Source organism: Anas acuta, chromosome 8 (assembly GCF_963932015.1).
Source record: "Anas acuta chromosome 8, bAnaAcu1.1, whole genome shotgun sequence".
NCBI lineage: Eukaryota > Metazoa > Chordata > Aves > Anseriformes > Anatidae > Anas > Anas acuta.
Genome location: NC_088986.1, coordinates 7,889,531 through 7,901,710, shown reverse-complemented (window position 1 = coordinate 7,901,710; position 12,180 = coordinate 7,889,531). Strand labels below are relative to the sequence as shown.

Genomic DNA, 12,180 nt, shown 5'->3' with positions numbered 1-12,180 from the left:
AAAAAATACTTCCGTGGGAGATGAACTTACCTTACTGAGAAGAGAAATTGAAAAGCTATATTACTATTGTAAACACAGGAGATGCAGAAAGCTTTGTCTCCATGGAAAAGCTATGGAAACAGGGATATCTTATTTGCAGCTATTGAATGGTTACTGAAAAATGCCGTGTGACTGTATGTGCATGTGCAAAGTGTTACAGAACATGATCACATAGAAATTAAGGGCAGGCCCTCAGCTCCTGCCCACAGCAAAGCTGAATTAAACCACCTGAAGATTCAGTCTTAAAACCCAAAGTCTACTAGACAGTGTTGAGGAAATGTTTTGGATCAACTTCAGAGGTAAAAGATTAAGTTTAAAGAAAATTTAAATTACCAGAACTTAAACCTCATTATGTCCCACTCCCTGCCTGCATGTCCCTGCCAGCTACTAATAAATTTTTAAAATCTTTCCCCCAGCCCACTGCGCACATCAGCTCTGAACCTGGCACCCTGAACCGTACAGCCTAATTGTAACTTGCATGTCAAGGGGCAAGAAGAAAGGAGTGTGGCGAGAGCATTGATAAATTTAACTTAACATTCCTCCAGCTACTCAGCAGTAAGGCAGAGTTGTGAACTCCCCTCCACATTTTACATGGGTGTCAGTTACTTCAAAGGAATATATTCAAGCATGAGGGAGTCTGGCTTGCTCCCAGCTTATGCATCATTTGTGCCTGGCTGTTTCTGGAGATGCACAGCAAAGCAAAGACTTCCTCCAGTTTGGGGCATGTTGTGGAGCTTTCCGGAGCTGTTTTCTTAGGAGCACTGGAACAGGTCAGCTGTGCATGTTGCATACAGAACATGTAGCCGGAGCTACAGCTCTCACCCTCTTCATTTCTTCCTTTTATTTTTGTTTCCTTTTTATTTTTTTTACCCCCTCCCTCTCCAGAATTCTTCCAGTCCAGGATAGAGATTAATGATGCCTACCTATTCAGTTTAACACAAAGACATGCTTTTCTACCAGGTTTTGTGGTGCCATGCACACATGGCTCAGGACTTGGAACCAACCTGGAGCAAGGCGAGAAGCCACGGCAGGTCACCAGCACTCTGTGAGCAGGGTTTGGGTTTGGGGCAGGAAGAAAAAGCACCACTTCCAACCCACCAGTGAAGTCCTGAGCAATCATTCAATGACCACGGCCATGGGAAACATCTCAACTGCCATGAGGTAACGTTAGGTTTCGGTGATCCCACAAACTCTTTTGATTCTTTCAGCACTTGTACCTCAACGCTCCTTCCTCTACATTAACAGAATTGTTTTACCTTGTGATTAATCTCATTAATTGGCTGATCAATTTTTGGAAAGTTTGTAGTGGCATATGGAGAAGAGCTATTTTAACACCCACAAGGGATCCCCAAGTGACTCTTGACTAAACAAACAAAAATTGGTTCAGGAAATTTTGCACGTTTAAAGTGATGCTCATCATGACAGACATGTGGATCAAAAAGGTGACCTTTGGTTTTGAAGTCTTTTGTCTGTTCTGACAATTAGGCAGTAAGGCTTTGGTGGCTGATCCTGCCTGGGAGATGTGGAGGACTTTCCCATAAATAAGGAGGACTTTCCCATAAATAAGGCTGGGTGACCTTCAGTGCAAACGAAGGCTGCCTGCCCACGGCAAGGTGGAGCACAGGACCAAGTCCCAGGGATTAATAGCAGCAAATAGACAGCCCAGTCCCTAATTTGAATCACTAAATCAAGGGACTACAGTGGTTATAGCTGATCTCAGCCATCATAAATGACACCACAGCTTTTTAAAAACAGACTGTTGATGTCAGATCTTGCAGCTAAAGCTCAAATATTAAAAAGTTACAATCTACAAAGTCAGTAAAAGCCTTAAGACTGTTTTTTGTTTTGTTTTGTTTTGTTTTTGTCATTGTTTTGTTATTTTGTTTAATTTTTACTTTTCTGATATTTGTAGGGCCCAAACTAGACCCTTTAATCCACAGGCTGATATTTTCTCATCCTACTAAGAATTAAGTGCTTAACTCTGTTCTGTTAGCTTCTTTCAAAAATCTCAGCTTTAGGCTCTTAAGTAAGTTTGCCCTGATCCAACACCAGGCTCCTTTCAAAAATGCCCTTACTGAAAGCAAAGTTGTAACAGCTCAATTCAATAACTGTGGTGTGAATACACCATTTTTCCCCTAAGTAACCAATTATTGTATATTTATGGCTAAATACCTAGGGGTAAAAATTATATTTCAGAAAAAAAAAAAAAAAAAAAAAAAAAAAAATGTTGTGGAAAGCTTTTCTCCCCCCTTTTAGTGCAGCACATCTACCAATGCAGTCACTGGAAGCTGCTTTCAAATTTAGCTATTTGGTCGTTCCAACTAATTGCTGTGTTGATTTAGTAGGTTGCTGTATTAAATTGAAAGATCTGAAGCATAGCTATTTACTGCAATCACACCTATGCACAAACTCAGCTTAGTCAGCCTTTCATTGTTCCAGTGAATACTCTATCCAAAATTACAAGAACGGTATCATAAATTCCTTTTGCAGACATTTCTCATATTAGGTTATTCTGTTCCCCAACCTTTCTTTTCTCTTAAAAAAAAAAAAAAAAAAAAAAAAAAAAAAAAAAAGGAAAGGAAAGGAAAGAAATAAAAAAAGAAAGAAAAAAAAAAAGGGTGATCTTTGGTACCCTTATCCAAGATCTGAGCGTCTGTTATGATTAAGACCTTCAGCGATTTTTTTTCTCTTTTTTTTTCCTCTAGAAATAGACAATATTGAAGATATGAAAAATGTAAAAAAAAAGTGCCATGTTTGTCCTTGAAGTTACAGTCAGAATAGTGACAATGGCTGTATCACACTGTATTGTTGCTTTTATCAGCAAGTGCCCTGAGCATACATTAACATAATTGCAAACTGCATGAAAAGTGAACATGCAAAAATGTGATGCAATTGCCAATAGCCTCAAACATCTGTCCCAACAAAGTGTTCCTCCTCCTTATTTTAATTCTTATTATTTTAACAAGGTTAGTGAAGGAGAAACCATGTCACAGATGATATCTACATTTAGGGTGTCAGAACAATTATTGATGCAAAATTGTTATCCAAGCAAATGTGTCACATTTTGTTCACTTCCCATAACACCTGTTCATTTCACTAACACATTATTCCCAGTTAAAGCCAGAACTCATTAGTCCCAGTTAAAGGCAAACTGAGAGCTTAATATGCACATACAGCTGAAAAACCAAAAAGTTAACCAAAAGATAGCACCATTCAGGCACAGCATACATCTGGAGCTGTTGGGCAGCAAACTTCTGTAAGTTTGCTTACAGAAGAAACTGAGAAGATACTGCTTACGGAAAGAAACTGAGACAGAAAAATAACAATAAATTAATAGCCACACAGCCTTAAGAGCAGAGATCAAATAGAAGCACTTCTCAAACAACCTGCATTTTAATCACAGTACTGAGGTCTTCAAACTCACGATGCCAAGGTGCCCGACACTTTTGTAGTATAACACATTTTGTTTTATCACTTCAACAGGCTAATATAGAAAGCCATTATGGAGAAGGCAGTTTAATGCATTTCAATTTTACCTAAATATTTTTTGACCCACTTTGGCATTCTTCAGAACGAAGCCTGAACCTCCTTTCTCCCACTACCATGCACACAGAGGGCCAGTATGCCATTGCTCCCCAAACTGCTCACATTTGCCACCAAGGAAAATCAAACTCACATTTCTGTGATACAGGAGAACACATTGTGAATTTGAGGGCATCTGCCCTGCAGACATACCTCTAACTGTAACCCCAGGAGGCTTAAAGAAATATCAGCACTCAAATTCATAGAGTAAAGGTCTGAAGAGGCAGCTCTGTGAACGGATAACTGCCCGGGGCTTTGCCAAGCACAATATAGCTGTCACTTGTTATTATGTGAAAGATTTTCTGGGGAACAGTGTTTTTCATTTTGCATGTCAGAGACGGGGGGAAAAAAAAACACCACATTTAGACAACCACCTCTTTAAGAAAAGAGAAGAGAGCCGTGCGGCAGAGCTCACTTACCAGGGCTGGTTATTGTCAGGAGGTCAAGCTGCCGTCTCTGCTGAAAAACAAATTATAAAAGGAATTGTTAAAAGGGGACTAATTTTAGTCGGTCATCTTAGACCTGCAAAGTAAGTGTTCTGACATTTATAGCAGAATTAATTACAAGTTACATGGCTCACAGTAACTCTTTTGGATGGGATCCACATGTACTTTAGGAGGAATAAAGAAAAAATACTAGCTCAGTCCTTTTAATGTGTTTTTATTTGCACTTATAAAGTGTTACTATTTCTTTTTTTGGAGCATATACTTGAAATGGATAGCTAGAAGCACAGATGGACCGATATATTTATAAAAGTGGTTTATGATTCCACAGGGAAGGAGACGAGGAACCAAGACAAGAAACCCTAAGTTCTTTATTCATATCAATCACTGACTCATAGCCTGTATGTGATCAAACACAATTACATTGCCTTGGGGTAAACCTTTCAAAGACTTGTAACGGTATCTAGACAAACTCAAGACTGATAAAAGGAAAGCTTCTTTTCATGCCGAGCACAGTTAGCCCATGGAGCTCATTGCCACCAGATATCCCTCACCCTAAAGCTTGCCAGTCTTGATCAAGACTGAATATTTATACAGATCACAAAATACAAGGATTGTGATGGCAAATACCAAGTTTAAACAGAATAGTGGTTTCTGGAATGGCTGCAAACTTTCACAGGTAAACCAACCTCTACTAACATTTTTTCTCCCCTCCCTGGAACAAGCTATGCCACCAAAGCCTTGATGGTGGCAAGGGGCATCAGAGGTTCACCTTCCCCTTTACCATGTAGGAAAAGCTGTTACCTCCTCCATGTTTCCACTCTAAAGAGACTTCTCCCACCATTAGATCTCTGCGGCCTTCCACTGAAATCCACATGTAACGGACAGTTATCATCCTTTCAACCTTTCTGAGGGTGCTCTCCATCACAGGAGAGCAGGACAGGGCAGGGCTAGCCCCCACCTCACAGGCAGACTAGATTCTTACTGCCTCTTCTTCCTCGCTTTTTTAACTTACTGTCTTCTCCCTAACTTTGACCAACATTAGTGTGTCTAGCTGGCATTTCAGATTATACTGTCCAGTTTAATTTCTCTCTCCTAATCTTCTCAATAATGTCTGTGTTACTTTCATTTATTGTCAGCCCTATCGATCTTTTTCTAATCTAATTCTCATCATTACATTCACTGTATTCCCTTGGTGACAGCTGAAAGTCCTTGAGGAGGAAACACTGACTTGGTATTCCCTACAGTGAACACTCTTCCCTGGAAATTACGACTGATGAAACTCCTTTCTAAACTCATAATTTCTCTATAAGTAAAGCTTCACTGGCTCAAGCGTGCAGACACAGCTGATCATCCACTGAATATACTTGAGTTACATGCCAACGCTGAACATGGCCTGCTGGGAAACTGAGTAGGGTGTGAGGCTGAAAAAATATTTTCTGAAACCTTCCTGGCCTTCAGGACCTTACCTCTTGTGCAATGCAAACCATCTTAGAGAGAAACCTCATTCCTGTCTGCTTTTATAGGTACTCCCTGTTTGCTTAGCTCTGGCGAGGCATTTTGAGTATGGCTTTAGCAGCATGTTTGACATTTGCTTTATTATAAAATATAAGGCCAGCCTAAGCTATGCATGCCAGGCTAATGGTAAAAGGGAGCAGAGGACTCTGCCCCACTGCCTTGTGTCGCCTCTGCAAGAGCTACTCAGAAATGCTGTCCCTGCTCTCCCGGGGTGTGCTAACCCCAGAGTTGTTCTCAGGGAGCAACAAAGCAAAGTAAGCAATAATGCAAATCAAGGGCCCACCTCCCCAGTGGGAGCCGTAAGAAGAAATGTCTCCTAATGAGTTGAATTTTATATAGATCCCATGCCTTAATCCTGAGTTATATGTACAAAGATATGAAATGCCAGGGCTTAGCACCCACTGGGCCAGAACCTTTGCTTACTTTTCTTGGCACAACTGGAACTCCAAATGATGTATATCTAATGAACAGCTACAGCAGAAAACATATATCCAAAACCTATACTCTGTGAAAGCTTCTCCACTGGGAAAAAAAGGTGGAATATAAATATCCTACATTAAAAAAGGTTGCAAAATCTATTGTTTGAATGGAGAGACATTCAGGTAGCTCAACAGGTCCCCAGTCCTGACTTAAGGTTATTAGAGTTAGAATAAGCATTAAATAAAAACCTAAGTGGCTTAACTTGATGCTGCAAGAAAAATAAAAGCATACAGAATAGACTAAACAAAATATAAAACTTTTTTTTTTCTTATAGGATGTTGCATTCAAATTGGCCTTGAAAAAATATATATATAGGTCCACAGGAAATATTTGTGTATGCGTTGAACTTTAAGCACAAGTTATTTCTGTGACTTCAAGTGGAGCAGCACTGATCTTTTGCATCAAACACCTAACTGCTGCAAGGGATTTGAAATGCCACCAGGTTCTTGGCACTGGCTCCACCCAAGCGCTCCAGGCTGGAGCTCAGTGGTGGCTGCCTGACCAGGGCACCCAGGGAGAAGAAATTTCTCTGCTCTGACCTTCAACAGACCTTGAAGAGATTTCTTGAATTTAGCACAGCAAGGGAAGCTTATGCACACTCACCCAAGCCTTGGAGAGGAGGAAACAGCAAAGTGCATTTCAGAATCATGCATTTCAACATGTAAAAATACACTAATTATGGATCCAATCACTTTCCGGAAATTCAAGCCTGCTCTCACATCTCAGGGGTTAGCTCTCTGCAGTTTCCAGGGCTCAGCTGGATGCAAGCAGACTAGTAACTATATGGATTTTTTTAAAAAACAACATACTGGCACACTTATGAGTAGCTATAAAAGCAACAGAATTTGGATTTAAAGAGAAAGACACTACACAAAGTGTCAAAGATTAAGAAAATAATGGCATCAGAAATAACACGGCTGTAGGGCTTTATAATCCTCTTCTCCCTTCAATGCTGAAAGATGCAGATTGCAGCTGTTGCCCCCCTCCAGCATGATCACCCTCTCCCTGTTTTGACAGATTTCTTGAAAGACACATCTCAAGATGTCTGGCTTTTTATTATTATTATTATTATTTGTTTGTTTTGCCTTTAGTAATTTTCCACTTCTCAAACACCAGCTCCTGCAGAGATGTTTGGGAGTACCCCAGTTGAGATGCTTGGGACTACCCTGATCTTCAGGCAACCTCCTGTCCTAAGAATTACTACCTGAGTGCTATAAAACACGACTATCATTCCTGATATGAGGGGATGTGACAGTTTCCCTTATCACTAATTGTGCATTTCACCTACATTGACAAAAAGGCATTCCATGAGAAACATGAAATTGATTTCCACAGCAACAGCCATAATGTATAAAAGGCAAACAGGAAGATTCTTTCTATCACAGCATCTGTAGCGCTACAATCTTGTCCTACCCTTAAGGGGCAGCATCCTCATTTTCACTTTGCTGGCTATTTGAAAGGCCAAAGGCATGAAGAGGCCATTGGCAATTCCTCCTGGCTTCCCATCTTGTGCATTTTTCCATCATTGGTACTATCCAGAGGCACAGTCCCTACAGTGCAGGGCTCTGCAACAAACCTGCAGCAGATCGTGTTCACTTCCATAAAATTAACACAGTCTTTAATTAATGCAATAAGCACTGATGAGTAATAAATCATATTAAAATACAAGGAAGGCAAATTTTTAATAAATTAAGCATTGATTCACTCAATAAATATTAATCTATTAAGCATCACGAATTCATTACATTTTAGAAAACTGGTTGAAAAACCTATCTGGTGATCTGGTCTAAAGTGTGCAGAATGGTCCCTGTTCACCCATAATGTGCACTTATTTTTAACTAATTCCCTAATTTATCATGTTAAACAACTTGCCTAAAAGTGAGCATGGAATATTATTCCATTGCCATATGCAATTTTCTTGACAGATTCTAATTCACTCCTTATATCGTTTCCTATATTTTTCCTAGTAATTCCCTTTCTGAGTACCTTCTTTCTCTTCCTTGATGTTGGTGGTCTTTAAAACACTTTCTGACTGGTGCCATTTAATTTTCACCTCAATTAACTCAGTGAGAGTTGCAATGCTAGGAAAAAAAAATTGTGGGGGGTATAAATTAACTCATTCATTTAAGTTTAGCTTATCTATGAGATGTTCTTTCACACTTTGCAGAGTTCCTCCAACCTTTTATATAGATGTGGGATGTGCTGCACTTGCTTTGACTCTTATCTACAGATTAGCAAAAGAGAAGGAAAAAAAGCCAGATGCAAAGATGCCCCACGAGACTGATATGGAGCTGTTTCTGTAGCAACCGATGATTTTCTTCTCATGTAAGAATGAGCCTAGTCATATCTAATTCCGAATGTATCTGGGCCTCACTTGCCAGCCAAAGCTGTGTCAAGTATAAAGTCAATATAGTCAGAAAGAGTGATAAAAAAAGCAATTATAAAGTCATCTTCCTGCTCCTACACTCCCCCTCTAGCCAGGATCCAAAAGATATCCTTACCCCTGCTTTCATTCCCAGCTCATCATCTCCAAGCCCCCAACATCCAATGAAGTGATGGAGGTGACAGGCAGCCACCCAGATTATCTCACAGAAGAAGATGCTTTGCTGGAATCTCCTTCTCCCATCCCATGCCCTCATATCCTGGGAGATGGCAGTGCTCTGGCATGGCTTTCCCTAGGCTGCAGGGGCATCTAAGCCTGCCCCGGGACTATCTATTTATCTTTATAAAACTATAGTTTTATATGAGTCACCACATAAATATCCTAAGCCCAGAGCTGAGATCAACTTCAGCTTTGGCAGGCTCTTGTTGGGTTTGTGCCATTTCACTGCCTTCGCTCTGCAGGCACTATTTTCTGCAGCTATGAACCCAAGGACAGACTGCCCATCTCACTAGCATCTCCTCCCATAGTCCACCCACACAAGGCTGGAATTGAGTCTCTGGGACCACAAGAAAGCTTTGTCTTCCTAAATGTATTTTACCCAGCCTGGTCTCTGCTATCGATCTCTTCTATCTAAATTTAATGTGGTTTGAACAGGTGTTTCTTCCTACCACCTTCAATCCACAATGCAATTCAGAGAGTTTAAAATTGAAATAAAGTGCATGTGGTTTTCTTTTTTATTTTGTTTGTTTGTTTTTGTTTCATTTCCCTGGAAGATTTGCCACAAGTTGTTGCTAATTTTGCCTCTTCTTTTTAACTTCTAAATTAGTGCTCTTCTATAAACAGACTGTGTTGACATAAGAGTAATTGAAACCAGTGCATCTCTGCACAAAGGAAAGCTGAGTACGTATTGAAGGGTTTGTAGAGCTGAATTTCACATTTCTCTGGCCTTTATTAATGCCACACCGAGTTATGTCAGTGCCTTTGAAAGCTATCCTCTACCATTTCTTCATGAAAATATCCAAAAGTTCAGACAAAAGTTCAAGGAGATCCCAATCATGCGACTTAGCACCGTGTGTACAACACAGCAGCACTCAAGTACCACCAGAAGCCTCCTCAGCTTTGCACTGTGGGGATTTACAATAGAGATAAGGGAGGAAGAGAGGAACAGTGCAGACAAGAAGAGATTTTGGCTGTATCCGACCCATTTGCACTGCCACATGGTGACAAGCCGCACACTATGGTGTGTTCTGCTCATATGCAGGAGATGCTTTTGTAACAGAAAAGTGTAAAGCTTCTTTTTGTTGTTTGCTGTGGACAGTTTAAGAAATATTCAGGGATAATCAACATCTGGAAAATCTTTCTAGTGAAAGCCTAGATAAAGAAGGAGTGTTAGGAAAAAAAAAGTAAAAAAAAAAAAAAAGTAAAAAGTAAATATAATTATGTGAGCATTTCACATCTGTCTAGCTTCTCAAATAAGAGGTTCTCTACTTACACACTCTTTTCTTTCAGAGTGCAAGACTTATTGCCAATGAGAGAATCTCAATTTATGTAGTGATCTCAGTAAAATACTAATTCAAATCCTGTTAAAATAGATAATCTGATGATTTAAAGCTCTTTTTTTTTTTCAAAGTTACAATATGATGCCAAGCAACAATCTTTTCTTTCCATCCTGAAATCATAAGTTTTGTTCATATAATGAAACAAGATCTCACATTTGTACCTGCTTTATTATTAGCTGCTAACATTCCTTGGTTTAATGATAAAATGAACCAGTCAGCTTGTTGACACTTGACTAGGATTTTAGTAAATTGCATCTCCTTTAGCTTAGTCTGTGGAATCAATTATTGATAATATAGGTGTGGGGGAACATTTATAAAGTGGTTTGGGATATATTATCACTCATGCTAAGAGCTATAATGAGCATTTTAAACAGTGACCTCTACACACATTTGATCTTTGCAATATTTGGTAATTCAGTTCTGGTTTAGAATCAAGACCAAGTCCAAATGATGAAAGGCAGTGCTGATCTATTAAGTAACTTTACTCATCCTTACGTTTCACATATTCTCCTTAATATTTGACACCTGAGCAGTTCTTTCACAAAATCCAAAGTGCCAAGGATACATGATACTTTCTTATATTTCAGAAACACTGCCAAACAAGTAGCTAAAACATATCCTTCTCCCTGCTTCAACTATTTATCTCCAGAATACAACACTCATACATAATGTATTATTTATTAACAAGCTCCCTAGTTCTTACAGTTGTGCTGTGCTCAAAGGTATTTAGAAATAATATCAACACAATGAAGGCTCAGGAAACATTGAAAAGCCACGCAAGGTATCTTTGGGCACGTAAAAACACTCTCTAGTACCTATGGCAGTAGGAGGAGTAGGTCACAGCCTCAGAGCCCTGGTGAACATATTACCACTAGTATTGGTAGATCATCGCCCAAAGCAACTGCTATGGGAGCTGAGTAACCTGAGCAGCTGCGCATTGGAGGCCATTTGCAATACGCATCATCACTTTTATTGGTCACACCAATTCTCAGTCTGTTCCGTATATTCTTGAGTGACATCTGCTGGTGCTTTATCTATAAATTGCCTTATTTACATATAGAGCACTCATAAAGATAGTATCCAGAGTCTCGGTGAACCACTAGGAACCAAAAAAAAAGTCCACCAATTCACTAGGAAATATTTGCAATCACAAGAAAAAGTCATTAAGACTTTCTTATCTCTGGGAAGAAAGAGAGGAGGAACAAGCTGCTCTGGTATATGAACTGATCCTTAACTTTGCAAATGAGCGTTAGGACAACAGAAGAACTCTTACATTTTCCTATGCTTCTGCCTCTGTAAAAAAAAACAGAAACATCCTCAGACACCTCAGTGAAGTAATCGAAAGATAGAATTGTAGTGACTATATGGTTAATGATGTATACTATGCACATACATTGCACCCTCTCAGATGAGGGCATAGAAGGACATCCTTGATTATTTAATAGTGCTGTCTCTTTCAGCCATGTCAAAATATGCCAAGCAAATCCAATCACTTCATTGAACCCAAATGGCAAACGACTCAGAGCTCCCAACTTCATAAGCTTCCACCTTCCTACTTAATTTAGGCCTGAAATGCTGATGCAAATTTACAGGCACAGTGCTGTAGTCATCCCACATCCTGCATAGGGTATATATACACAGCCTACCATTTCTGCCCCAGTAAAGATCAGGGAATGAGAATGGATGATATAACCAATATCTCATCTTTGCTCTGCTCTCCCCTAAAATTTTGGGCCTACAAGAAACACAGAAAGAGGATAAAGCCCATTTCTCCACGGTCTTGGCAGCCTGATGACACATCCAGGTTTGACTCCAGCCTCTTGTAGTTCCACTAACAACAAGGTGGCTGCACGCATGTATTAAATGAAGCCTGCATACTTATTCTGCAAGGATTTGGGATCTACTCACTCCACAATTTAACTCAGCTTTTTAAAGTGTTTGTTTTGGTAACAAACCACCATGCAGGTTTTTCATAGTTTGGTGTATTATTATGCAAATTGCAGAGCCGTGGTTATAATCCTGTGCTTGTGACATCAATTACTTAATGCCTATAGAGATTACTGTAATGCCACAAACAGCGGATTATGTCTTAAAGTACATGGTAAGCAGCAGGAGCTAATAAACTCATCTCCTTAAACTTTATTTATTTTGGAAAAAAGAGTAAACAAGGGCAGGA

The 12,180-nt window shown here is 39.6% G+C and overlaps 1 protein-coding gene across 7 annotated transcripts in view; it reads right to left on the bottom strand.

Annotated features, from left to right (window-relative positions):
• BEND5 (BEN domain containing 5) overlaps nucleotides 1–12,180 on the bottom strand; it is a 924,018-nt gene that overhangs the window by 429,936 nt on the left and 481,902 nt on the right. For 5 of the 7 annotated variants that reach the window (XM_068689841.1, XM_068689840.1, XM_068689843.1 and 2 more), the window contains exon 6: nucleotides 4,041–4,080. In XM_068689841.1, coding sequence (XP_068545942.1) covers nucleotides 4,041–4,080 — 40 coding nt within the window. The remainder of the gene's footprint in view (nucleotides 1–4,040; nucleotides 4,081–12,180) is intronic. The other 2 variants (XM_068689844.1, XM_068689839.1) reach the window with 1 other exon arrangement.